The 27709-nt window shown below is 36.0% G+C and overlaps 2 protein-coding genes across 13 annotated transcripts in view; one reads left to right on the top strand and one right to left on the bottom strand.

Annotated features, from left to right (window-relative positions):
• The window catches only part of LOC137495624 (flotillin-2a-like), a 204384-nt gene that overhangs the window by 245 nt on the left and 176430 nt on the right, over positions 1-27709 (top strand). The window contains exons 2-6 of one of the 7 annotated variants that reach the window (XR_012406270.1): positions 1271-1446; positions 5573-5725; positions 6432-6615; positions 16041-16121; positions 23483-23977. Coding sequence is in view for 4 of the 7 variants with exons in the window: in XM_073951353.1 (XP_073807454.1) it covers positions 1361-1446; positions 6432-6615; positions 16041-16121; positions 23483-23506 (375 nt within the window). In the remaining 3 variants the exon portion in view is untranslated. Of the gene's footprint in view, positions 1-1270; positions 1447-5572; positions 5726-6431; positions 6616-11843; positions 12698-16040; positions 16122-23482; positions 23978-27709 lie in introns of those variants that run through there. The other 6 variants (XR_012406271.1, XR_011015569.2, XM_073951353.1 and 3 more) reach the window with 6 other exon arrangements.
• On the bottom strand, positions 5451-27176 carry tbx16l (T-box transcription factor 16, like). 6 transcript variants are annotated; one of them, XM_017356037.3, is made up of 9 exons: positions 27067-27176; positions 26224-26365; positions 25338-25440; positions 23403-23567; positions 22006-22155; positions 20398-20468; positions 19392-19480; positions 16823-17018; positions 5451-5645 (listed from the first exon to the last, which is right to left on the bottom strand). In XM_017356037.3, exons 1-9 carry the CDS (start codon positions 27149-27151, stop codon positions 5516-5518), a joined length of 1131 nt encoding a protein of 376 aa, XP_017211526.1. In that variant the 5' UTR covers positions 27152-27176; the 3' UTR covers positions 5451-5515. The 6 variants fall into 6 exon arrangements, with proteins under 6 accessions (XP_017211526.1, XP_073805873.1, XP_073805874.1 ...); XM_073949772.1 differs by having other exon boundaries at positions 19404-19480; XM_073949773.1 differs by having other exon boundaries at positions 16823-17015; positions 19404-19480.

The following is a 27709-nucleotide window of genomic DNA, read 5'->3' as shown; positions in this document are numbered from 1 at the left end:
TATTACACGCTAATATTATTCATTGTAAAGTTACATGAGTGTTTAAAGACAGATAAGATATTCACGGAAGGTATACAGCAGGGGAATGGAGCTGTAGTGTGTAATATGTTAATGACAAATGTAATAGAGCAATTCCGTGCAAATGTCAACCTTGCCATGAAAAAAAATTAGTTTTCAACAAAAAAAAAAAAGAAAGAAAATAAGATTCTGTAAGCAAGTATTTTACAGCACCTTATAAATACACAAAAATACATCTGTCAATGTTTTCAAACTATTATATTTGATTTACCAAAATCACAAGTGGCAAACATCCATAACGACACTTTTCCCTTAAAAATGTGAAAATATAAAAATAAAAAAAACAATAATTTTAGTTTTACAGAGAGCCAACTCTTAGTCTTTTGATTATCATTGTTTCTTTTTTGGGTTGTGCAGTTTAATTCACATAATTTCTACAAATGATGCTGTATGCTGTAAACTTACAGATTTTTTGTCACATCCATAGCACATGTTTATTTCCCTCATTTAAAGTATAAAATATGTTTACAGATTGATATTTTTCTGGTCATATAAAACTGTGGCGAGTTGCTCTGGAAAATATAAAGAAAAGTTTCAATATAATGTTAACATATGCTCTCTATGTGAATTTATGTTTTGTGCTTTTACTGCAAATGTCACATCCATAGCTGGAATTGCTCAATCACGTTTTATGATTTTCCTAAAAAAAACAGCCTCATTATTATATAATAAACTAGTTTAGATGTTTTAGAAAACTTTGTTGGCCTGTTTATGAGGTTTAAAGCTTGTAAAAGTTTTGGCACTAAGTTAGCTCTGTTGGTGCAGTAAACACACATCAGATACAGCCGGGGGCTGACAAGCAGGCAGAGGCAATATAAGGAGAGGGTGCTCGCTGCAGAGCCATTTGAGCAGAGCTGAGCTCCAGCGAGGGGGAGCATGAGCTCTCGCTCTGCCTCCTGTAAGCTGTTTTAATGCGTACACTAATCCCACCCCTAACCCTACCCCCAGTGACATCACTCGTAGAAGAAGTGCAAAAAAGGTGGAGCTCAAGCTCAAGCTCCCCCCTTGAAAAAAGAGCATTTGTCTTAATATATTGAGTAAAATGTATTGTTTTGCTAAATGTTGGCTTTAAGCTATTATATGATTAATTATTAAAGACATTTTTGTTTAAATATCCATATTTCTATCTAATATGCATCTATTTACAGTTTGTAAGTGCTCCTTCATCTTACTTTCTTGTCTCCCATCTCAGAAAACTGATGTGCAGCTGTCCTATAAGATTCAGGCGGCCAAGAAGCAACAAAAGATCTGACTGGATGAGATTGAGGTGTTGATCCTCAGGATGGATAAAGAGCTGATCGATACTGTAAGGAGACCAGCTGATGCTGAAGCCTTCAAGATGGAGCAGCTCTCAGAGGCAAAAAAAAAGTGAGTAACACACTCGAGACCTTGTTTCAACCTGCCATTGTCAAGAATGGTCAGCTGAGATGCAGTATTGCTTATTACTTGAATTTCATTGAAATTATTTTCTATGTGTGTATCTCTACATTTACTTTCATTGAAGCACTCAACACAATCCAGAGGCATTACTAAATTAATGAATTTCCAGCAAGAGGGAAAGTAATTAATGTGTTTGTTAAAATACAGTAAAGAATGAAGTGCTTGTGTTTTGATGCTTTTTTTGACAACACAACTAACAGATGTGGAGGAGTTTGTGATTTTTTTTTTGTGGTCATTCAAACATAATAAGTTGAAAAAAGCTTTCTTACAAACTTTAGTCCTTTTCTAAACACAAACAAAACAGTCCACTCAGATCAGATCATCAGTTTTTGACTTCCTCTGGATTTGGTTGAAAGCAGAACATTACAAATGTTTAAACCCTTTAATAAAATGAAGGGCAGCACAGTAGTGCTGTTGGTAGCTCAATCACCTCACAACAAGAAGCTGGGTCAAGTGGCATTTCTGTGTGGAGTTTGCATGTTCTCCCGGTGTTCGCGTGTTAAACCGTGTTGCTCTTGTTTCCCCCACAAGTCTAAAGACATGTGTAATAAGGGAACTGGGTAAGATAAATTGTCTGTTGTGTATGTGTGTGAATAAGTATGTATGGATGTACGCGGCTGGAAGGGCATCTGCTGAAAATATGCTGGATGAATTGGTGGTTCATTCTGCTGTGGCAACCCCTGTTTATTAAAGGGACTAAGCCGAAAAGAAAAAGAATGAATGAATAAATAAAATGGGGTATGATAAGGATTTAGTTGTAAATACGTGGCTGTCATAATTTAGGCCCTGTGTATTCCTGGAATTAAGATGACATTTTAATTAAGATCATCATCAAGATATTTGGACAATCACAAGTGGACAACGCTAAAGACTGCTGTAAACAGGGTGAAAGATTCTGAACTTGTCCTTGCTTCCCCCTTTCAGGCGTAGATCTCATTCTGTCAGATTGCTTTCAGTGTTAAAATGTCTATGTGGTTCAGCACATTCAAACAGCCATGAAAGACCACCTTCTTTTTACCTTCTGTTTGAACTGTGCTACCCAGAAAGGGTTTAGAAAAATTAGAAAAAGCACAACTACCATGCATAATGTTGTGGAAAAAAATCAGGGGATTCAGAAAAATCTCTGCATAAGTAAAGCAGGAAAGCTCAGCTGAATGTGCTCCACCTTTGGATTTAGAGGTGTTACTACTACACCATTGGATTAGAATCCTGTAAATTTCACAGCTCAAATGCAGCGATTTGCTGGCTGCAGACCACTTCTCTGTTCATTGGAAGTAATGAATTATAATTATAAGCCTATAAATGTTAAAATATCTTAATATTTGTTGAAAGCTCCTGTAGTTGTTTAGTTGTGATGCACCAGGACCTCTTAAAGTAGAAACAGTTACTTTTCCCCCTGTTGTTTAAAAGATTAAAGACAACTGACTTTCCCAAATTGTCTGCAAATACTGTATCAACAACCATCTCTAGGGTGTACAGAGAATGGTCTGAAAAAGAGAAAATATTCAGTGAGCGGCAGTTCTGTGGGGGCAAATGCCTTGTTGATGCCAGAGGTCAGAGGAGAATGGCCAGACTGGTTTGAATTGATAGAAAGTCAACAGTTACTCAATTAACCACTCGTTACAACAGAAGTATACAGAAGAGCATCTCTGAATGCACAACACATGGAACCTTGAGGTGGATGGGCTACAGCAGCAGAAGACCACAACTCCTGTCAGCTAAGAACAGGAAACTGAGGCTACAATTTACACAGACTCACCAAAATTGGACAGTAAAAGAGATTGGAGAAACGTTGCTGGGTCTGATGAGTCTCGATTTCTGCTGCAGCATTCAGATCTTAGGGTCAGAATTTGGCATCAACAACATGAAAGCATGGGTCCATCCTGCCTTGTATCAATGGTTCAGGCTGGTGGTCGTGGTGTAATAGTGTGGAGGATATTTTCTTGGCACACTTTGGGCCCATTAACACCAACTGAGCATTGTGGCAATGCCACAGCCTACCTGAGTATTGTTGCTGACCATGTTCATTCTTTATGACCACAGTGTACCCATCCTCTGATTGCTACTTTCAGCAGGATAACACCATGTCATAAAGCACGAATCATCTTAGACTGGTTTCTTGAACATGACAATGAGTTCACTGTACTCAAATGGCCTCCACAGTTACCAGATCCCAATCCAATAAAGTGCCCTTACGATGTGGTGAAACAAGAGATTCTCATCATAGATGTGCAGCTGAAAAATCTGCAGCAACTGTGTGATGCTATCATGTCAATATAGACCAAAATCTCTGAGGAATATTTCCAGTATCTTGTTGAAACTATGCCAAGAAGGATTAAGGCAGTTCTGAAGCCAAAAGGGGGTCCAACCCAGTACTTGTCAGGGTTGTGGATAGGAAATGGGGAAAAAGGAGAGAGGACTCAAGTGCAGGAAAATGGGGAATTTATTAAATAATAAACATAAAATAGAATGCAAAATAAACTACCCCGAGGGGGAAAACATTAACAAAACAAATACATACACAAAAAAACTGGACTGGGCAGGCTGGCAAGGATCAGGACTGGAAACTCGACAGGACTTTAAACAGCGACATGTAATGACGAACTGGCACAGGACAGCAAACATGAGGGGTTTATAAACTGTAGGAAATTAACACACAAACAGATGAACATAATTAACTAATAATGAGTTAAGAAGGAGGGTGGGACTAGACAATAGGCGGGAGAGCGCATGACACAAAGAGACAACACAAGCCATGTGCTCACATAAAACAGGACTAGAACACGCAGCCAATGAGATACCTCATTAACCGTGTGTTCATAACACCACAAGCACGTGGTTCCTGAAAACACGCACCACGTGCTAAACACATGGCCAACAGAAGACTGAACGAAAGACACGAGTACACGATGAATGAAAACACTCACCGTGCACTCACACACGCAGCGTGCATGTTTCATCCCAGCACCGACCAAAACTGAAACCAACTAGACTGAGACACTGGGAATGAAACACCTCGCTGCAGACAGACGAAAACACAAACACGAGTACAAGAGCGCGCGCGTCTGAGGCACGCAGAGCCCACGCAGCCGCATCACACAGAGACACACAATGACAGAAACAGTCCAAGTGTCCAAGCTCTGCCACCAAGACAAGAATTTACAAGACCAGAGTGGCAGAACCCTGACAGTACTAGTAAGGTGTACCTAATAATGTTGCCGGTGAGTGTATGTACGTGTGTTAAATTTATTAGCTGTAATTTATGTTATGTTGTTATATACGGGCATATTAAATATTTATATGTGTGTCCAAGAACGACTTCAAATAATTTAAATGATTTTGTCTTTAATTGATAAAAATATTGCTATTAGATATTTAGGTAAAGTCTAAATTATTAATCCACCTGTAAATGATTTTTTCTTTTTCAAATATTTCCCAAATATTGTTTAACAGAGCAAGGAATATTTTACAGTATTATTTCACAGTCTTATTTGTTTTATTTTGGCTAGAATAGGAACCGTTTTTATTTTTATTTTTTCAACATTTCAATATTATTAGCCCCCTTAAGCAATATATTTTTTGTCAATTGGCTACAGAACAAATCTTTTTTATACAATGAAATGCCTGGTTGCACTAAATTGCCTAGTTAACCTAATGAACCTACTAAAGTCTTTAAATTGACCTTTAAGCTGAATACTAGTATCTTGAAAAATATAATATTCTTTAAAGAGTAAGAAGTAAGAAATTTGTCTAAGAAATTCATTCATTTTGCTTCGGCTTAGTCTCTTGTTTAACTGGGGTCATCACAGCAGAATGAACCCCTGTCTAAGAAATGATAATTAATATTTTCATAACTGTGCGAATAATACATTATAATGTTCAGACCATATTTTATGAAAAAGTGTATCATAAGCAGACAAAATGCAGAATATATTAATCCCAAATAGGTGTTTATTGTCAGGGTTGTGATAACAAAAGTGACAGGTGAGTACAGCAATTATAGCAATCTTTGAGGGAAAGTCTGATCAACTGATTTTATTTTATTTTTTAAAAGATCAATTAGTCTGGGAAGCAAACTCTGAGCACAGATGAGGACGATGGTGGTGTTAGCCAGGAGCTGGTGAAACCTAGAGAAGGAAGATAAAGACCAGTAAGGAAATGTAGGAGACCTGGAGGGAATCGTGAAATCGGGATGTATTCCAGCAAGGCAAGGAAAGCATAGGTTTGAGTAATGCACACTGAAGGCTATACTGACTGACGAGAGTGCTAGATTGATTAGTGATGAAGAATTCTGGTGATTGGGTTACTTTTGCTAAACATTTCGACATTTCACTGAGGTGTTGTATGTAGTTCACCCAAAATATCGCTATCAAAATAATAAATATTAATAATAAAACTCAAATGTGAATAAATGATGACAGACCTTTCATTTTGGGTGAATTTTAGCAAAAGGATCAGGGTATGAAGAGACTTTCAATAAGAATCTGCTCCTGATTATGGAAACAGTCTTTCATTGTGTTGAATTCAAGTCTTAGAATGTTTAAGCTAGCTGTGTAGTCTGTACCCATGTTAGGATGGGCATTTTGACACTGAATTCCCTCGATCTTTCTATGGCAAAAGATGAATTCACAAGATTTAAAAACATTAAATGAGCCTCTTTAAAAAAAACACAATTGACTGAAAAACCTGAAATTTCGCTCAGCCATAATACATAAGCTCATTCATAGACCCTCCTGTCAATAAGATTAGAAAAGTGGTGGAGAAAATGGACAGGTGTAAACAACACATGTTGTAAACAAGAGTGTGTGTCTTTCGTCAGAGAATTCACATTCGTATAAATGTATGACGCCAGAGAGAAAAGAAAAGAACTGATGCCTGGGGAATTGATTCTGTCCTCTGCTCTTTTCTGTCAGGATAAAGAAAGTGTTGACAGCGCTGGCTGAAGCAGAGAAACGGAAATGCATTGGAGAAGCAGAGGCCGGTTCCATTGAGGCTGTGGGTAAAGCTAAAGCAGAGAAGATGAGGCTCAAACCTGAGGACTATCAGCAGTACGGGGAGGCAGCAAAAACCACAAATGCCCTGGAGGCTCTGCCAAAGGTCTGTGGAACTCTTCAAATCTACAAATCAGACTGACATTACACATGCACCCTTTTTCCTACTTTGTTTAAGGAGTTAGAATGGGGAATTAGACAGATAAATGGTACAAGAAAGTAAGGCAGTCGTTGTTTATAAGATATTTGCCAGATTTAAAATCAAATCAGTTCTGTTGAAGTCAGTTTCAAACACTTTTCCAATAAGATGCCAACGAGAGTGTTTGTTTGTTTGTTTGCTGTCCAAAAAGTCATTTTAAGAAAACATTAAGGCCCAATCCTAATTCTACTCCTTAGCTTTTCCCCTTACTCCTCATTTTGCACGTTCACATGAAGGGGAAGGGTTGTCCCAATTCTCTTTTGCTTGAAGGCGTTGGGCTAGGAGGAAGGGCTAGAGACCCCTTGAGATTTTTCAGGGCCAAACTCGAAATCAATAGCCGCGTTTTCACTATCGCGCCTAAAGCGAGCGAGCCAAGGCCAGTCGCGTTTCCACTGTCACTTCCGGGGCCTAATTGGGCCAAATCGGGGCTTTTTTGGGGCCAGCGGCCGGCCTTTTTCGGCCCGACGAATACCTTGGGCCAAAGAGGGCCAGCCAGGGATTCGGGGCAGAGTGAAAGGAGAGGCGGGGGCAGTTTTCCGATCGCACACCAGTACATGCGCCAAACACATAAACAAATAAATAAATAAGAGAAAGAAAACATCTGGAACAAATTAATGGCTGGGGTCTTTTTGCATATGATCGCCCTTATGTTTCTCTTTTAAATGTAAGGCTGTTGCATAAAATAAAACAGTAGTTTTAAATTATAAGTGACTATTCTTTGCTGCATCCTCCTTGATGTTTCAATTATGCATAAAAATCTTTACACCCTATTTAAGACACAATAGACAGTAAAGGTTTTCGAGAGTTTTTGTCAAGTTTAAAAGGTGTGTTTGTGCGCGTTTAGATGCCTGTATGTGTGTGTGAGACCGAGGAAAAGAGCGTTCCCTTCATCATAGCTCAGTTGATGCCGTCAGCGGCTTTTTTCTTTTATTTTTTATTGTTTTTATTTGTTTTGGAGATAATACAAAATATGAATACAACAGAAAGATATAAAACTTTACAAATTTCGTGTCCACTTTTGTAGTCTCAAAACAATAGTTTCATATCTAGATAAAATAGCCTAAGCTATATTGAAATAATTTAAAGAATTACAAATATCAGATATAATAAAATCACATTAAATAAATAAACCAATATAAAACTAACAAACGCTAGCTATAACAATTAGGTACTATATCAAACTGTTTTAAAGCCATATTAAACTTTTATTTTTTAAAAGCCACTCTGAAAAAAAAGATTTTAGATATTTTCTAAAAACAATAAACACTGGAGAATGTTTTAAATATTATATATAAAGTATTTGGATACGGCGATATTAATCAAATCATGCAAACATTTTCGGGGTGAGTGAAAGCAGAAACTAGGCGACCTTTTTTTCTGTCTGCAGCTGCGCAGCACTTTTTTGACGCACCGGGGAAAACTGCAAGTTCAAAATGTGTTCTGTGTCCTCAAACAAGTGTGTATGTTTTTATATGACGTGGTAAAATTAAAAAAGGAAATTTTAAATACATAAAGAGCTTTTTTAGTGCATAGCTGCTGACCCCAACGAAATATAGGCTATATTTTATTACGTGCTGCTCTTATGTGCTAAAACACCTAGCACTTTCCTTTACTTAAGATATAATAAGCAACATCTTTAAAGTGTCATAAAGCCTATAGGGAAAGTTAATGTTTCAGTTCTCTCCGGAGAATTTGGATGAATGTTGGACAGCGTCTGTCTAACTGAGGATGTCATAAAATACATTTTATATCGAAGAATTTTATATCTATGTTTTTTTTTTAATATTATGGATGTGTGCGCTCCCTGCGCTGGGTCCCTCCGTTACTGGCAACACCACTGGATTTCGATGCCAACAAAGTAAATGAATATGATGAATGAGAACACACAGGTATGTGCGTATAGATATACATTGTACAGCTGTACAGTAACGTGTCATTTGTTTGTTTTGGTTGTCCTAATTTTAATAGTTTCGTGATGATGTGGTGTGCTTTATCTGCCTGATTTCCGCTGAAGTGGGCGGATTGAGTGACGTTCGATTCGGGGGATGTTCTGGGGGTGGGGTTTGCGTGACGCGCTGCGAGCTACTAGCCCAACAGTGGAAACGCGACATGATTTCGGCCTCACTGCTCAACCTCCCGGGCGATTGGCCCGGCCTGGCCCGATAAAAGCCCTGGCTCGCACTGGCCCGATAGTGGAAATGCGGCTATTGGGGGTAAAAAAATTTCCCCGAATACACCAGCCACAACGTCAGCATAGCTGAAACCAGAAGTCAGGAGATCCATTTATTGCACTTCACTTGCGCTCGCATTTTACCGTCAAGCTTTTAAAAAAAATGCAAAAATAAAAACCACTTAATTTTGCTATCTATAATCCCTAATAATAACTCCTGTATAGCAGTCCCACAACATTCTGATACTCAATGATGACACTCGAAGTAGAGGTAGAGGTACAAAAATAGTATCGGGATTGGGCCTAACAGTTTGTAATATCAAATCAGGATGTAAAATTGGATCTATAAATTGTTAACAGGCATATCAGGTTTAATCATTAACACTAATATCTCATTCATATATATATATATATATATATATATATATATATATATATTAGTGCTGTCAATCGATTAATAAAAATTAACTAATTAATTGCACTTTTTAAAAAGATTATTCGCATTTAAAAGACTAAAACTTGTAATTTTGGGCTATTGGAATGTAAAATTTATGTAAACGCAAAACAAATACTATTTAAATTTAAAATATAATTCATTATTAGAATTTTTGTTTAACTTGTAACACAGATTTCTTTAATTTCAATCACTCCCATGCCGTCCACAGTCATTCCTCCTTATATCATGAACACGCATCTTAAAGATGACACAGACCCACTATACAATTAACTTTGTCAGTTTAAACTATCTAGTACTACAGTTCTAAATGAAAAACTGCATTATATCTAGCACGTTTTCAGTTATAGTTAGCAAAACTTGTCATAATGTGCAATATTTCATGCATGCAAGGTTTGCTGGTCTCAGTCACGCAGTTTTTCCTAAAGTGACTACTGTATGCTTAGTGGTTGGCCAGCGATGTGCTGGACATACACTTATTACTAAGCCATACTTATATGCTATTTCAGACCAAATATTTAAAGTAGCATGGTAAACAACAGTGTTTCCTCTAGGATTTTTTCCAGCTGTGGCAGCAGGTCTTTTACACAAATCTACCAACTACCTATGGCGTTATTTCAATGACAAATGGAGAAATAATAATAATAATAATTATGCTGTGAACTGTGTTCAACAAAACTGAAAGCTACGCCATGTTTGCTGGCCCCACGCATTACGCACCTGTCCGTCAGTCTATCAGCGCATCACCTTAAAGGGTTAAACAAATAATGCACAGCACTACTACGATTAGAGTTGCACTGTTATAATTCACTTACCCTTCAATGCGTTTTGGTGTGATTATTACTCGCTATTAAAAAAACAATGACGGAATGTTGTGATTGAGAAGCTGTAATGTAGCCGTGGTGGGATGAATTTTAGTGTTGTGCCCCGCCATGGCAGAATGAATGTAGCAGAAACCATGAACAATATTGCCACCATGCAAACCTGTCAACCCTCCTGTTTTTCCCGGAATTTTCCTCTTTCATTCTGTAAAGGTATTTTTCCCACTAAGTAATGATGAAGAGTAAGCGGCGCACACTTAAAAAATGGTTTTACAACACAATAGTTTACTACATCTCACAAAAACACAGATTCATTTAACAAAAGGCAACAATGTCAAAACCCTGAGCACTGTGAGAGTGAGGAACCAACCAATAATCCCACTCAGCCTATAAGTGACATTAACAGAAAAGGATTATTATTTCAGTATGATTAAAGATTACAGAGAAAAACCCCAAAGGAACCATTTAAAATGAAAACAAACACTGATTACAGAAAGCAATACTTCGTTTTGGTTTCTTGTTGACTTTAAAATGTACAGTCTTTATTTTTATGTGAACAATTAGATCAGTGCAAGTTCATTTACTGAAAAAAATAGTTTTGGTATTTTTGCGGTTGAGTTGCGGGCTTTCTCTGTTGATGTCAGTCTGACACTTAAGCAGGTTGCACACCAGAAGCGTGGCTCGGCGCCCGACACGGCACGAACATGACAATTTAAAGTATCACACACCAGACGTGCACATTCGCATGATATTTAACATGAAACTAATCAAATGGCGCTCTGTGGCGCGGCTGAAATATGAACTGCGTCCTGAGTCATGGCTGGGCGCCGCCAACAGCCGCTGACTATACTTAATAATACTATACTTAATAAATCCATATCAAACAGTCCCTTAAAAGTCATGTCTCACTTTCAGTTTTGGGCTCAGGCGCGTTTTGCATTCACACACAAGCTTACCACGCCAAAGCACATGTGAACTGCGCTCTGGCACACCTCTTCTAACCGGGCCAGGGCCGGCCAAGTGAACCGTGCCTGAGCCCGATTCAGAGCACTCACACTTCTCAAACGATCCGGGAAACGGGCCTGGGCAAGGTTTGGATAGCATAGTGTGAGTACACCCTTATATTCTTAACCACGCCCCCCACACAAAAGCCCCTTCCTCACTCTATTTTCCATTTGAGTTGGAAGTACATCAACATACTGAAAATCTCAGCAACTTCCGGTTCATGCAAATTTTGAAAAATAGACAGTCACTGCTTTCCATTGCTGGCTCTTTCTTATGCCCCAAAACACTTCACCCTCCCTCCAGAGTGACCGATTCAAAGGGATTATATGGATGAGCACTTCCGAATGGAATGCAGTGTGCAACACTAATCACCTGCAAAGTGCCCTTCAGGGGGGCAATATATCCCACTTAGAAGACACAGAGTAACAGACTGAGCAAAAATATGGACATTAATAGCCAACAACATACTTTTTGCTGCTGAAATAAATATTTACATTCTTGAGTTAGGGAATGTTTCATTTCAGTCTGGTTTGCAAACTTGCAATGTTCCAGCTTCTGGTTCAAATGAGTCACGTGATGCACAATTGAAAGAATTTGATCCTCTGAATTAAAAAAAAGCATCATTTCGTAGCCTGCTGGTCACATCAGTACTCAGTTAGTGGCCTCATATGTGGTCTGTGTTCAGTCTGGCTGTTTAGCGTGAACTGCTGATCAGTGTATTCCTGAACCGCTGGATAAATCTCTCGTTCTGACCCGCGGAGGAACTGCTCGGGCTGAGGGGGATTTGGGAGGAGCTTCCCTGAGGGTGTGGAGGCTCTGAAACAGGAGCGGTTGAGGATGTTGGTGAGGGGTCTTGGATTGGCACAGTCGGACAGTGGGCTCATCTCCAGGTTCCTCAGTGCACTCTCAGACAGTTGCACGCGACTCAGTTTGGGAGGCAGAGGGAGGCGCAGCTCCAGGTCATGACACTGGAGTGAGGGATGGGGAGGCTGGAGCTGGATTTTGGGTCTGCTGTTGTGATGGGTCTCCTGAGGGTTCAGTCTGCTGAAGCTGGTGTGTCCCGTGGACAGCTGGGACACCGGCAGAGCCGCACAGACACTATTGAGGTTGGATTCTCTGGGACTGAAGTGAAAAGTGAAACTTTATTTTGGAGGATGTTGCTGTTGTAGTTTGAATGTAGTAGATGTTTTAAAAGAGATCTACTAAGAATAATTTTCTTCTCTTTATGGACCCAAACTTGTCATCGTTCACATTTATGTTTTGAATCCAGAAATAAAATAAAAGCTCTATGGCTTTAACGGTTAAAGGGGTTTGGGGAAATTACAAAGTGATTGTTATTAAAATGGCATTTTGTCTCTTTAAATACATTTTAAAATTTGCCTGTTTGTCTAATTTGCCAGTTTGCTGCTCTGTCGTGATCGGTTTTTATCATTAAAAATGAAACTAGAAACATGTTTATTTGCCATTTTTGGGGAAATGGTTATAAATATTACTGTTAAGGTTTATCTGACAAATAAAAGACCAAAATCATCAAACACCAACTTTTATAACATTTTAAGCATTTTTACTGTCATTAATCTGTGCTTTATTTAAAAAAATGTATTTTAAAATGCACCTATGATTCAAAATCAACTTTTGTAAGCTGTTTGGACAGACCTGTGTATAGGTATAGTGTGTCCACTGTCATATTGGAGTAATAGAAACCCAACAAGTCTCTTTTTTTAAAATATCCTGATGTTAAAATAGGATTCAAATCCCAGTGAATTTGAGGCCCACCGCAACGTGACGTAGGAGTGCAATTTTCCCTGCCCACCGAACTGATTAACAGGCGCCATGTTTCTATAATAACATGTACAAGCAGTCCACAGAACAATTCTTTTGCAAATAAACTGGGATTAAAATATTTGGGTTATTTTTATACGTTTAAAATGTTTTAAAAGCGTGTTTGTAATAAAGACAGTAAAATTGCTTTGTATTTCTTAACCACTACACTGTAATCACTACGGCCGCATGGTGTCAGTAAATGCTAATGGGTGATAAATAAACTTTATCCGAGTCTGTAGCTGCGTTCGAAACCACCTACTACTACTCGGCCGGTATAAAAAAGTATGTTCTATACAGTATGAGTGCGAGCAGTATGAATTTAACTCAGAGAACTACATCTGCTATTTTGTCATAATTACGTGACCTATGTGATGTGAGTTGCGTCGCTTCACTCCCATTCATAAATTCTCTGGCAGGGCATCATGGGATAGCACAGCGTGCATTTGAAGCGTATTTCAGAATCTTTCCGGAAGTAGTAGGTCATCCGGGTACTTCTCGCATACTGTTTTTCGAATTCTATGAATTTGGACATACAACTCAGCTTGCATAGTGTTTTTAGCGAACTATATAGTGTGGAAGTATGCAATTTCATACACACCCGTCTCTGTCACTGACGGCTCTTTATCTGACGTAACGCACAATGAAAAGCAGACATGCACGCCGGAGCAGTGGGCACGGAGAAGCAGCTCATTTGGATTTAAAGCCACAGGCTACAAAAACAGCTACAATAGGTGTCCTAAATCTCATACTCATGCACTGTTCTACAACATTTTGTAGTATAAATAGTGCAAGTAGTGCGTTCACTGAAAACTCTAAAAAGAACAAGTGCACTTTAAATACCCGGATGCTGCACTTATTCAACCACTAAAAGTGGACAGTTGGACACTTCATGCACTCAACCGCTGCTTTGCTTATGTAGCGGACGTATAGCTATCTATGCACATGTTGGATCACTTTATTTATTTTGGATTGTGAAAGCAAAGTTCTCGTATGAAAGTAATTATAGCGCCTCCTGATGATGAATGCGGTTATACTCGTGGTAGGTATTATGGGTAGTTTGGTCATTTATTACACTAATTTGGCAATTGTCAAATTTCTGCATTGTTTAAAAAAAAAAAAAAACATTAATTTCATCACAAGATATGAAGGGCATTAAAACAATTAACTGTTTGAAATCTTGAGCACAAATCAGAATAATTTCTGAAGAATTGTGAGACACTGAAGATTGGAGTGATGATTTATGTAAGTTTAATATTAAATTATAAATGATATATTAAAAAGATTACTCGCACATAATCCTGTTATTTTACCTCATTATAGTATATAAAATCATTACTGATTATATTTTATTTTTTTTAACAGATGAGCAGAAAAGCACCCTTTAAAAACATACCTGTTGACCTGTAGTGAATTATTTATTTTTAATGTTTTACAGTGTAGTCAGTGCTATAGTGATACATGTCTAATTGGTTTAATTACTAGAAGAAAGAAACATCTCAAATATATAAGTTTTGAATCCAAAAGAGGCTTTTCATCTCCATGTAGAAGCTTTATTACTATTTCTGATATATATACAAAATGTCAAACCACCCAAGGTACATCATATTTACAGTATGTATGCAGTTATGATTACAGTCTGTCATGTAGACATTACCTTGACCGTTACTTTTGACTGAGTTTTTAAAATATTTTTGAAATGATAAGTGTTGTAAAATATGCTACATTAATGTAAAGTAAATTAACTTAAATGTTCTACTTGTAATTTTACTCACAGTCTGACAAATTACATTATTATTATTATTATTATTGTTGTTGTTGTTATTGTATATTCTCTATAGCAGTGTTTCTCAACCACATTCTTGGAGGACCACCAGCTCTGCACATTTTTCATGTCTTCTTAACCAAACACACCTGATTTAGAACATCAGCTCATTAGCAGAGACTGAAAGACCTGTAATGAGTGTGACAGACAAAGGAGACATCCAAAACATCCAGTGCTGGTGGTCCTCCCGGAGAAACACTGCTCTATATTATTATATTATTACAATATTATTATTATATCTATATTATTAGTATTACTAAGGTCTGGGTTGAATCGTTGTTCAACAACTTGTTTAATGACAATATTTTGTTGCTTTCTATTATAAAATGCTTGAAAAGTGCAGGAGAAGGCAAATTGGCAAAAAAGTTTGAAGTTTTTAAGTGTTTCCTATTTGAATGCATTTTAAAATGGCATTTGTTTCTCAAATAACCAAGCTGAATTTTCTGATTAATCATCTTTTCTCCAGTCCTAGGTCCATTATTAAGGCAGAAGATAAGGCAGTAGGGTGAAATTGGTCCATTTATTGAATGTCCTATTTATGTCAGAATGTTCTAAACGAATAGGGCATAGGGAGGATAACTGGAAATAGAACACAGTGGTGGGCGTGGTGCACGACAAAGTTTCAGTCAACGTCATTTTCACTCGAGAAAATGTCTAAAGTAAAGCTGTACGGGTTGTTCACATATCGTATGAGAAGCACCTCTCAAAACACAGATGCTTTTTTACACATGAATACTGTATAAATGTTTATTACTAACTTTTCTATGAACATGATTTGATTAAAGCTGTAGATCAATGACAGAGCGAAATGGCCTACTGGAAAGCCTGTAATTAGATCAAATAAATAAATGCAGCATATATGAACACATCTACACACAGCATACATTTAGTGCTTATTTAGGTGCAAAAACAACACTAAACATATATCCCACAGTCAGTGCAAACCTCTCATCTGTATTTTTAATCTTCAGCAGTACATGTAGCTTCAGTTAGAAAGTAATTCCGTCATTCTGAGTGCATAACAGTCCAAAAGGTGATGATAATAGTTAAACAGGGCAGTTTGTTCATAGTTTAGGTTTCGAAAAAAATAATTCCGTCATTCCAAGTTCATATTAGTCCAAAAGGTGATAATAATTGTAAAACATGGCAGTTTGTTTAGGTGTGTTGAAAAATTTATTTGCTCCTTATTTCCGGCTTCTGCTTTGTTTTTTCGTGCTTCACTCTTGCATTTTTTAGTTTTTTACAGGATCGGGTTTCAAAAGCACGTCAATATCTGCTCTTCTTGGCTTTGTGGTTGTTCATCAGGAAGACGACAAGGTTTGTTTGAGCTTGGGTCGACCGTGGCTCATTATTATATGCATGTATAATTACACTGTAATCTCTCAGCTGTGTATTTAAAACATGGCGGTTCCTTTGTTTTCATTCTGGCTTGTTGCATGAGCGAATGACGTACTTCTGTAAACCAATAGCGTTCAGCTGCACGACTAGCTCAGCCTTTTGGTACCCTTTGCAAAGGGTACCGAAAAAGTGGTACGGTACCGTTCAATATGCTTTTTGACAGTGGAAACAGCCAAAAAAGCTTGCCAAACCGTACCACTCACTGGAAACGGGACATAAGTTTCTAACTACAGCTCTAGAGGGGTATTGCAAGCATGTGAATGTTCAACTTGCGAACTTAGTTGTCAATTAATGTTTTTAAGAAACTCATCAATTGGATTGTTACTGATTACAGACAAGGGGCCAGTCGTAATCAATCATATTACGTGCTCATCTGGAAATTAGTTTAAAAAAAGTTCACTTATTCGAAAGTAAAATTTTGAAAATGTTTGCACTTGTTTTTAAACCCTTACTTTATTAAATATGTTTGGATGCAGAATATCTTTGTATATTTTGAACTATATTGAGACCTAGGCATGTAATAAATTAGTTGGGAGAGCACAACAAATCCAGCCCAGATATTTTTGTGATTACAGTGTGTGTGTGTTTTTTCTGCATGGTGCAGTGTGAGGCAGACTGACCTGCTGAAATGTCTGTTACTGAGGCTGAGAAGGGTGTGGGTTTGGTGGGCTGCTGCCCCTCCAGCACTGCTGGGGTTTGTGAAGGCTGATATGAAAGGGTTGAGGCTGACAGATGAAGAGTTCTGGGTATCCCTGCAGTCAACAGAGCTGGACACGCTCACGTCCACATCCTCAACCATCTGGGACATTCCAGCTGCTAGTCCACAATAGACAAGTGGAAATATTAAATTAAATGGACACAAATTAGTTTATTTAATGATTTATATAGCACATTGAATAATGAAAGTGTTGAACAAAAGTGTTAATAAACATAGAAACAGACAACAAAAATCTGAAAACTCTAGGTTATCCAAACCTTTATGAGACTCTTTCTTCTTTTGAACACATTTTTAAAAAAACTGAAAACCTGTAACCATTATCTCCCATAGTATGTGTTTTTCCTATTTGCAAGTCAGTGGTTACAAGTGTCTTACTTCAGGATACGTTCTTTTGTGTTCCGCAGAAGAAAGAAAGGGTGTGTAAATAGTGAGTACATTTTTATTTTTGGGTGAACTATCTCTTTACCTCCAGACCATAAGCCATTTTAAGAAAAAACATCTTATGTATTTGATTTGAAAACCTTGGAGGAAGCTGGTCTTATTTACAAAATGACAGTTTGTTCCAGAGATTAGGTGCTGCCACTGAAAAGCATATTCAACCTTAAAGAGTTATTTCACCCAAAACTTCATCATTTACTCAACCTTCACTTAGGTTTAAAACCTTTGAGTTTCTTTCTTCTGTTGAGCACAAAAGAAGATATTTAGAAAAATGCTGGTAGCTGCTACTCATTATTGACTTCTATAACATTTCCTCATTCAATTTGTGCCAGCAACCAGCATTCTTTAAAATATTTTGAAATATTTTGAAAATTTGTGTTCAACAGAAGAAAGAAACTCATGCAGGTTAAAAACCACACGAGGAGAGTAAATGATGAGGTCATTTTAATTCACATGCAACTTTTGCTTTAAGTTTCAAACTGGTCAAGGTATCAACAACAAAGTGGAAACACATCTCTCCACCCTCTGTTGATGCATGGATAGTGTTAACTTGCTTAAAATTGGATAAGATTAGACTATCACTTATTGGTTCTTTAAAGACCTTTGACAAGTGCCTCTTTTTAGATTATCTGCTGGCTAACTCTGTTGATTCTTAAACTGAGCAATAATATATGAATACATACTTATTCATCTTGTCTTTTTACTTATCAATCATGTTTTAGTTTTTCAATGGGAAGTTATAGGCTGTTGAAGGAAGGTAGTGTTTATTCTGAGTAGTTATAGTACCAGCATGCAGGGGCGGACTGGCCATCTGACAATTCTGGCAAATGACAGAAGGGCCAGACCATTTTTTAAAATGTGGGCCGGCCAGCAGTTTTTTTATTTTTATTTTTTTATATGTATTGTTTTTACAATCAGGCAGCTTTTATCTCTTGCAAGATGTATTATGGTGATGATGATTATAGTAGTAATAATAATAATAAATGTTAAGCATTGGCCCAATCGGCAATGACCGACTGGTTTCGAGATGGGCCGACCCAAATAGAGGTTATGCGGACATAGTCAAAATCTGGGAAGAATGTCAAACAAACAGTAAGTGCAACACAAGCTAATTGTCAGAGATGGACCATAAAAAAGGAAAGGCGGTGCCGAAAAGCTCACAGAAAGCAAAAAAAATGTCTCTAAAATCAAATGCTGCCAAATGCATAAATTTAACTAAAATAGTCTCGAAAGGGTGCAGCGCAGGGGCACAAGAAGGTCGCTATTTCGAGCCTCGGCTGGGTGAGATGGTGTTTCTGTTTGGAGTTTGCATGTGCATGTGGGTTTCCTCCTGGTTTCCCTTACATGTGCTCTAGGGGAATTAGGCCTAATTGTCCGTAGTGCATATATGTGAATGTGTGTGTATAGGGGTTTCACACTGAGTTGCAGCTTGGAGGGCATCTGAAGATAATGAATGAATGAAATGATTGCATATATAAGTTTGTTATAAATGTGTTGTTTTTGTTCCAGTCACATGCATTAAATGTTTAAATATCTATTACATATATGGTACTGCTTCTATTATTTCACCATCTGTACACCAATATAAGTAGTGGATATATGCGTGTCCGTGCATGGGGCTGTTTCGGTTTGGTAATGTGGGCTGGGTGTGGCTACAGTGCCAGGGCTGATTTTTAGTCCCAGTCCGCCCCTGCCAGCATGGAAGGATAATAATAAAATGAATGTTGTAATTGATATTCCATGCAGAAAACCTAATAAAAAGTTTCAAATAAAGGTACAGACAGCAGTAATAAATTGGATGGATTTATCCTATGTGAAATTATTTCAAAGAATCTGTTAAATTTAACAAACAAGTAAAAATTATTAAGTGCTTAAAAATCAGGAAGATCAAGGTGACTCTCTTGACTAAGGTTAAAAAATGCCCTCTACTGCCCTCTGCTGGAAACCAGTCATTACACAAGAAATAATAACAAGCAACTCCTGTACCTGTTACGCAAAGCTAAAACAAAAAATAATAATATATATATAATTACTGGAAATTATACCACACTCGTTTGCAGTCAAATCCAGCTTGACCTGTCTATCTGTATCCTGCATCTCTTGGGTCCCTTTGTCTCTAAACCTAAAGAGAAGAAATGATATTAGCGTTATAAAAAATATCAGGATGGATATAATTTTAATGGTCAGAACAAAAAGACACTACGTAAAACAATAAACAGTCTACATTTGTTATGTTATTTAAAGTGATAAAATATTGAAAAATTACGCTATTGATAATATAGCATATACTTATATTAATAGTCATTTCTCTGTTAATAAATGCTTTATTAACTGAACTTCATCCAGTTTTGTGGCCTAATCTAAAGTGAGGACTATTCATGCTTTATAAATCCCTAATAAATGACAGTTAAAGACTCTTATATTCTTAACAGAAAAAAAGAACATAAACGACTTCATTCATTTCTATTCATTTGAAGATACACAAATGAAACTGAATAAAATGAAAACTAAATCTTTCCAGTCTTATCTAAAATAAAATGACTGTGCAGTTTAAACTTTATTAAATAACATTGAAATGCGAGATCATAATATATAGTTAAATGATTGTTGTTTAAATAACAATTAGTCATTGGTATATGCCTGAATAATAATATATAATAATGTTGATTCCCATAGTTTATTAATCATTTACTTACTGATTCTGAATGATCTTAAAAAAACATCTACTTTTAAATACAAATGATTTGTAAATAATGCACTTAATAACACTTAATTTAGTGAATTAGAAAATTAGTGAATTAGAAAAACTAATCAGTAACAAATTATGAACAAACAATTATTAAGCACATTTTAAATGTTCTTAGAAATCAAGAATAGAGCATTTGTATCTGCAGTTATAAACTGCTTACTAACATCTATGAATGTAGAGTAATGCTAGAGTAATACACTGTTTGCTAATCCTTAATAGATGATTCACAGTGTGTAGTTATGAAGCCTTACCACTTTGTCTTTGTGTTTTAAAAGGGAAGGGTCTCTCACCTTTTCCTGTTCAGTCCATTGTCACGAAAGCCTTTGGCAAAAGGGTTGTTGTCAATCTTGAGTTTTGTGATCTGTGTTGAGAAATAAAGGGTTAAAACCACTTTAATTTCAGCTGCAAGAAATCCACAAAATACAAAATCAAAACATCATGAAAAAGAGAAATCAGGAGGAATTCTGCCGATATTTTTAGATTTTTTTTAAATGTCACACAATTATAGGTTTATAGACCCATTCTTTAAACATTTTAAATAACTTTTTCTTTTGATGGTCTCTTTTTTTCTTGACCATAAGTAGCTCTTAAACTTCATGTCAACTATCCCGCAGTACAGTATTCGTAGACAGCTAGATTAGGATTAGTAAAATAAGTTGACATTTTTGCAAAGTTACAGTCAGTTGACTGTCTCTTCTTGCACCATCAAAAAAGCATTGGCAGATATTGTGGCAACAAAATGTTAATTGGAATGATTTTTCAAATATAATATGCAAGTGCTGTTTAACAGAAAAATAAAAACACATTTTAAACAAGTTTTTTTCTTACATTTCTTTACTCTTTGCCAGTGCAGAATCTTTTGACAGTACAGAATGTTTACTAGTTATTTTGCAAGATGCTTGTATTCACCTTAAAGTGCAAAGGCTTAACTAGATTAAATAGGTTAACTAAACACGTTCAGCTAATTAGGCAAGTCAAAGTCAAAAATATATATTTACTTAGGGGCTAATAATATTGTAGCACAAATTATTTCAAAAGATGTAAAAACTGTTTTAATTCCAGGCAAAGTTAAAGAAATCACTTTACAAATTATATAGGAAGGTTAATAATTGTGTTTGATGTCTTCCAGTGTGCATAGGTATGGCCATTTTTTAATATATACAGTATTCACACACCAAAATTACCAAAGCAAAAGTGCATGCTAAGTAGGAGAATGATGCATTTATTCATTCATTCATTCACTTTGTTTTTTTCAGCTTAGTCCCTTTAATAATCTGAGGTCACCACAGCAGAATGAACCCCCAACTTATCTAGCATATGTTGCCCCTCCAGCTGCAACCCATCACTGGGAAACATCCATGTATTCTCATTCACACACATACACTACGACAATTTAGCTTACCCAATTAGCGCATGTCTCAAAGCATCTCGAGGAAACCCACGCTAACACGGGAGAACATGCAAACTCCACACAGAAATGCCAACTGACCCAGCCAAGGCTTAAACCAGCGACTTTCTTGTGAGGCAATCGTGCTGCCCACGGCGCCACCATGATGCCCATAATGCACTTATTTAACCCAAAAAATTATGGTATCTAAAGTATAACGAACACTTCATAGTCTCAACTGAAAGCATCTTTAATAATGTTTTCAACTCTGATTAATAATGATAAAACAGTCTTTTAAAGCTCATACACTAGCCAGTTGAGCGCTTGACTTTTTAGTCTATCAGTGCTTCATTTGAAACACTATTTTAACTTTTTCTCCTTATTAATTTGAGCCACCAGATGGCAGTGGAGATCTGATGAAAAGCATCTTTGAAGGCCAGCTCTTATGTTTGGTTTCATGAGTTTTGAAGATCACTGATATTGATCAGATGTGATAAATGTGTGTCATCACCTCCTGATTCTGGTAAGCTGTGACGGCTATAAAAGCAGCTTCAGGAAAGGTGAAGCGCAGGTATGCACCAGGGTTGTGAGGAGTACAGGGGTCTGGAGACTGGACTATGTGTAGACGGGGCTGGTATTTGTGCATTGAGTGAAGAACCACCTAATGAAGAGAAATAAAGTATATATGTTGAAAAGCACAGCAGTATATACAATTGAAGTCAGAATTATTAAACCCTCTGAATTATTAGCCACCCTGTTTATTTTCCCCCCAATTTAGGTTTAACTGATATAAGATTGTTTCAACACATTTGTAAACATAACAGTCTTAATAACTCATTTCTAATGACTGATGTATTTTATCTTTGCCATGATGACAGTAAATAATATTTGACTAGATATTTTTCAAGACACTTCTATAAAGTTTAAAGTGACATTTAAAGGCTTAACGAGGTTAATTAGGTTAACAAGGCAGGTTAGGGTTAGGCAAGTTATTGTATAGCAATTGTTGGTTCTGTTGACTGTCAAACAAAATATAGCTTAAAGGAGCTAATAATATTGACCTTAAATGCTTTCTTTAAAAAAAATAAAAACTGCTTTTATTCTAGCCTAAATAAAATAAGACTTTCTCCAGAAGAAAAATTATTATCAGACATACTGTGCACATTTATTTGCTCTGTTAAACATAATTTGGGAAATATTTAAAAAAAAAAAAAAAGAAACTAAATTTCAAAGGGGGTTTAATAATTTTGATTTTAACTGTATACAACAACTAAAAAATGAAAACGAAGTCAAAAGTTTGGAAAGAGCAAGACTTGTTTCAAAAGAATCCAATTCTGCTGCATTTACAGTATTTGATAAGTAAAAACTGGTAAATTGTGAAATGTTATTACAATATTATTATTATTATCTCATTAGATGTAGTTTTAAATTTCATGTTTATTTACAATAATGAATTTACATTGAAATGTTGCAAATAAAAGCTATTATTATTAACTTTTTTTTTTTAAAAAAGGATCCAAAAAATAAAATGTGTAACAGTTTTCACAATACAATAAAGCAAGAAAAAGTATTTTCAGCCCTTGCGAATCATTTCTAGGGATTCTACATCATTAATAATTGATCAAAAAAGAGCAGTATATCATATTATGATGACTATTAAAGGATCACATGACATTAAATACTGCAGTAAAGATGATGGAAATTCTCATTTGAAGCACAGAAATGAATAAGATAACAGCTATTTAAATTGGTATACCAACATTCCACAAATGAACAGTTTTTACTGCATTTTAAATCAAATAAATGCAGCCTTGATTAAAAGAATTGGCTTTATTTAAAATATGAACAAATGTTATTGTTTTCAGATTTTTACTAGCATACATATATTCCCCATTTGTAAAATCTCACCAGGCCGTTGGAGTTGAGTGTGTTGTTGGTCAGTTTGAGTTTGTGGAAGGAGATTGGATACTGCATCCATTTCTGTCCAGGGGCGGGAGAGTCTGGATGGATGAAGAAGCGGTTGGGCAGGTGCGGATCAGATGAACCATTCACTTCCCAACAATCCTTATTCCACTGCAACAACGGAAGAACATCTTATGAAGACTAAATCTTAGACATATGGCAATAATCAATAATCCAGTATATCATAATAACGAACATCGTGAACATGTCAAGTATAGTGAATAATTATTTACCATTTTAACTTTTAGAGAGGTTGTTGACAATTTTTAGTTTGTTGTGTTGCCTGTGATGTTCATCATAGAATATTTGAAGACCTAATGGTTATTTATTTTCATAAACATTCTAATTTGACCAGTGTCAATGAAAATGTGTGACTATTTACTGTCATTTTGTTAATTAATTCTGCAGTAAGGATTCATTTGTTAACATCAGCTAATTTGACTAAAGTCAGTGTGATGTGAAGTTCCTAGTTAATGCCTAACAATAAGATCAAAGTTGTAATCATATTATTAAATGGAGTTAAAAAAGAATACAATTTAGTTGTATTTTTATTAACTATAGCTATAGGGTGATACGGTGGCTGAGTGGTTAGCACTGTTGTCTCACAACAAGAAGGTTGCTGGTTCGAGTCCTGGCATTTCTGTGTGGAGTTTACATGTTCTTCACATGTTTGTATGAGGTTGAATAAGCTAAATTGGCTGTAATGTATGGGTGTGTATGGCTGTTTTGTAGTACTGGATTGCAGGTGGAAGGGCATCCACTGTGCAAAACATATGCTGGATAAGTTGGCGGTTCATTCCACTGTGAAAACATCTGATGAAAAAAGGGACTAAGCCAAAGGAATATAATGAATGAATGATTTTCAAACAAACAAATACATTAAATAATACATTATATAAATATATTAATTATACAAATACATTAACCAAAAATAATCAAAGATTGTCAATTAATAAATGAACTATAATATTGTTATATGATAAATATTTCATTTACTAGTGTGACTTTATTGTAAATTGTTACCTATTGTACCTTATCATCCTTTTTCAATGTAATAAGACTTTTTTTACACTGAACATATATACAGTAAAGCAATACACTGTTTTTTTTTAATAATAATTGTTGAAGTCATCTTTTTTGCAGCTTATGTCAATACTGTGATAATTCTGTATTGTGTGATAAATGCTTCAGCCAATATTTGCAACAATAACATTTGATGATGGCAAAAGCTAATTAATATATATCATAACTTTTCAACCACTTATTTTCTGAATATATTTACTGAAATGTGCTTTAGATAACCCAGACTAGTATTTTAAGGTCATCTTTGCAAAACATCTCTTACTTTTAAAAGTGTTTTCTCGAGTTTGTTTTTGTCAATACTGATTAAGATTTTAACAGAGCTTATTTAAATATTTCCCAGGGAAATTTTCACATTATGTCTAATAATATTTTTCTTCTGGAGAAAGTCTTATTTGATTTCTTTTGGCTTAAATAAAAGCATTTTTTTTTATTTAAGGTCAAAATTTATTAGCCCTTTATTTTATCTTTTTTTTTTTTTTTTTGATAGTCTACAAAACAAACCACCGTTATACAATAACTTGCCTAATTACCCTAACCTGCCCAGTTAACCTAATTAACCTAGTTAAGCCTTTAAATGTCACTTTAAGCTGTAAAGAAGTGTCTTAAAAAACATCTAGTCAAATATTATTAACTGTCATCATGGCAAAGATAAAATAAATCAGTTATTATAAATTAGTTTTTAATTATTACGTTTAGAAATGTGTTGAGAAAATCTGCTCTCTGTTAAACAGAAATATGCCCGTGTGTGTGTGTGTGTGTGTGTGTGTGTGTGTGTGTGTGTGTGTGGAGGGGAGGTACCTTGTACTTGTGGTTATCAAACGGCACCATGTCCATTATCACCACATACTTGACTTTTGGATTTAGTCCTGTCACTGTTACTTTGCAGCTGGGAAACATCCGTCTGAAATAAAAGCACACCGGAAACACACCATAACAATTAGTCATCACATATTTGCAGCATCCTCCATTATGTGCATTGAGATTGTGAAGTCCATGAGCCCATAACTATTCAGCAAATGAATGATTCACAGCATCTTTTTTATACATTCATAAATATATCAATACACTATTCCAGCTTGAAAATAAATACATATTTGCAAACTAATATTTCACTGGACCAATGTCACAAAGGTTTATTTATAATTCAAGTGTAAAAATGAATCCTTTTTTCACTATTTGAGCATTTACATTTTCATAAATGTGATATTTAAGCAGAATTGAATAAGCTAAATTGACCATAGTGTATGTGTAAATGAGTGTGGCTGGGTGCTTCCCTAGTACTGGGTTGCAGCTGGAAGGGCATCCGCTGTGTAATATGTTGGATAAGTTGGCGGTTTACTCCGCTGTACCAACCCCTGATGAACACAAGGACTAAGCCGAAGGAAAATTATTGAATGAATGATATTCAAACTATTTTCTAAACTCACACATTTACAAAACTATAATCAAACATTGTTTTTTCCTGTTGCATCACCAAAACAAACCCTCTTTTTTAAGTGTAACATTGCAGAAACATAGTAATTACTGCTGAAAAGATCCAATCGTAAAATAGACTCCTAAAATATCGCGTTTTGGCCAGGAAGTGTACATTTGTTACATCACTAACAAGCAAACGAACAAGTGACCTAAACAAGTACACTATTTATAGTCAATTTTGCCATTTGACACAGGCGTATGTGCATACCTGCCAGATTTAGTTATGAGCATCTCTGTGCCGATACTACTGAATTTGTCCCACAGCTCTCGATCTTGCAGTGACACATGAACAGGCAGTGAAGTCAGCTCAGCTTCAGCACTGTTCATCCTGCTGTACTGAGTCCGGCAATCTAATCCATACAATTAAAAAAACTGTTACACTTGGGATCTTAAGGAAATAAATTCATCATTGTATTTCAAAATTCTATACCTTTTCTATATTCTTTATATATATTTAGTTTCATCAACATTCTCCATTAAAAACAACAGCAGCATTATCTAGAACTGTGATTTAACAGGTTAAAATACTACAAATGAATGATTTGAAAATATTTTTAATGTTCCATTCATAACAGTATTCACTGTAATGAATTTGTATTCATAAATGCTGAGTTCTACACTTATTTTGTCCCAGAGCTAATCAAATAAGTTAACTTGATAATTGATCATAAAACATACAGAGTCTTACAGAGATTGTGTTTCAGCTTATTTTAAATTATTAGTATTTACAATATCTACACAATTTTAGAACTGTTTTAGAAAACAAGAATAGAGAATATTAGAATTAGTAACAATATTAGGATTGCAATTTCACAATTCCACAGAGTTCATTCATGTAGTCACAACACAAAATGATGAAAATGATCAAGTTAACGTTAAAGTGTTATGAACATACACCAATTATGTTCTCGCCAAAAAACTCAAGAGTTGTGTTGTTTCGACTCATTTTAAATAAGCAGTTTGAGCAAGCAGAAAAATCTTTTTTTAAATGTATATTTAAAATAAACCTGAAATTTGACATTCTTTAATATAAGGAACGTGAAATTCCTACCTTGTGGATAGTATCCATAGTTATTAGCCAAATGATTCATCTGGTAGGGTAAGTCCAGCACAGGCCGTTCCTCTGGGAGATACATGTCCACCAGACTGAAGCTACAAACTGACTAGGCTTCTACCTTCTTCCATCACTTCAAAGGGGGCCAGAGGTGTGTATGTGCACTTCTGTCAAAACATCAGTCTCCTCTTTGATCTGTCTTTTGTCTCCAGCCAGCCCACAAAGGTGTGTAGAAACAACATTGAGAGGAATTGAGGGGGAAACGGGGTCCGTCTTTCTTTAGAGGCCAAGGCTTCCCTGACACTTCCTCCAAACCCATAGAGACGCACATATAGGTGTTAATCACCCCAGCAGTTTGTCCCCTCATTACTGCAGGAAGTCTTCACCACTCTTGAATGCCACACTCTCAGAACTGTCAAAGTTCCATGTTTGGTGGATATTTTCCAATTCTCAACATTCAAATCTGCTTACAGGTAATTTGCTGAGGGTGTTTACTGAAAGCTGAGCAGAGTCATCCTGGATGCACATTTATGACAACTTGAGTGCATTTCTATATTGGTTTTGAATGTGTTTAGACTTTCTAACAGTGTGGCAAACATAATAATAATAATAATAATAAAGAATAACAACAAAGATATGC

This window comes from Danio rerio, chromosome 5, assembly GCF_049306965.1.
Source record: "Danio rerio strain Tuebingen ecotype United States chromosome 5, GRCz12tu, whole genome shotgun sequence".
Lineage (NCBI taxonomy): Eukaryota > Metazoa > Chordata > Actinopteri > Cypriniformes > Danionidae > Danio > Danio rerio.
The sequence above is the reverse complement of the archived record's forward strand: the minus strand, read 5'-3'. Positions and strand labels throughout refer to the sequence as shown.